General features: G+C 66.4%; 1 protein-coding gene across 1 annotated transcript in view; it reads left to right on the top strand.

Moving 5' to 3' along the window:
- Positions 1-95, top strand: part of KCNN1 (potassium calcium-activated channel subfamily N member 1) — a 17,386-nt gene extending 17,291 nt beyond the window's left edge. The window contains exon 9 of the mRNA XM_019504471.1: positions 64-95. Within this exon, the coding sequence (XP_019360016.1) occupies positions 64-95 (32 nt within the window). The remainder of the gene's footprint in view (positions 1-63) is intronic.
- Positions 96-1,308: the final 1,213 nt, after the last annotated feature.

Raw genomic sequence — 1,308 nt, forward strand, 5'->3', positions numbered from 1 at the left:
CCACCTATGTCTGGCCATTGTGTGGCTGATCCTGGTAGCTTTGTTCTGTAAAGCCCTGTATAGTCAAACTCCTCGAGTCGGCCGTGCTGGAGTGACGCCGCGGCCACCGCCTGGTGCTGCCCTGCAGCCGGGACCCCTCCGGCTCCAGCCCCGGCCCCCCCTTCTCTTGGGGTGAAGGGCCGGGGGGGGAAGGGGAGGGAGCCGACTGCAGCCAGAGCTGCCGCAGCTCTGGAAGGCATCGGCGGGACGAGCGGCAGCGGGGTCCAGTGGTTAGGGCAGTGTCTGGACTCCTGGGCAGGGGTTTAGTGGTGAGAGCCAGGGGGGCTGGGAGCTAGGACTCCTGTGCCCAGATCCAGGAAGGGGACGGTTCCCCAGTGGTGAGAGCCAGGCAAGGCCTAGGCGCCCCGACATGGGGGCTGTATCCCTGGCTCTGCTGCTAAGTGACCTTGGCTACGTCACTTCACCTCTCTGTGCCTCAGTTTTCCCCATCTGTACAATGGGGGCAACGATGCTGACCGCCATCTAATGCTGTGAGATTCTCGGATGCAATATTACACCCCTGTGGACTGCAGGCGGGGTGGGCTGATGGGGTCCGGCCCAGGTAGCAGCTCCTGGCCGCCTGGCGTTTGGGAACCAGGCTGACTCGTGGTCCAGCTGGGCCCTACTGTGGGGGGCGAGGGGGTCCTCTGCATTCCTGGGGGAGCAGGGGCCAGGGGATGGGAGCTGGGGTGCAGAGAGGAGCGTCACCCAGACTCACATGGGGGCCTGGGAGCGGGGGGAGCTGCGCTCCCGGCCTTGCGTTCCCCCTTGTCCCAGGCTGAAGGAAGCAAATTGCTCCCCTGGCACCGTCTGCCCTGCAGTGGGGCGCAGGCAGTGGGTCCCCTGCACCACGGCCGTGACCCTACAGCCCCTGAAGACAGATGGGTGCAGTCAGGGACCTGGAGGAGCTGGGCCTGCAGGGCTGAGCAGGGGGGCTCGTGGCCACCTCCCCCCCAGGAGACAGGTGGACCCATCCAGGAGAAGGCTGGAGCGAGGCACAGACCCCAGCCCCGAGGCCCTTAGCTGGACCCTGACCAGCCGTGAGCACCACGTCTTGCAGTGCATGGAGATGCAGGGGTGGGGGGGAGGGAAGAGGTTGCGGGCTCATTGTGGCAGGAGAAGCCTGCTGGAAACTTTGGGTCTGGAGTCTGATTTGGGGTGGTGGGGGGGAGGTCTGGTCCATCCCGGACTCGGAGCTCCCCCGCGGCCCGGGCGGGGGGTGCACTGTGTGTCCGGGGTGGGGGTCATGTCGGAGGGCGAAGGGAGCAG

The sequence above is a fragment of the Gavialis gangeticus genome, unplaced genomic scaffold (assembly GCF_001723915.1).
Source record: "Gavialis gangeticus isolate Ggan-Ray unplaced genomic scaffold, GavGan_comp1, whole genome shotgun sequence".
Lineage (NCBI taxonomy): Eukaryota > Metazoa > Chordata > Crocodylia > Gavialidae > Gavialis > Gavialis gangeticus.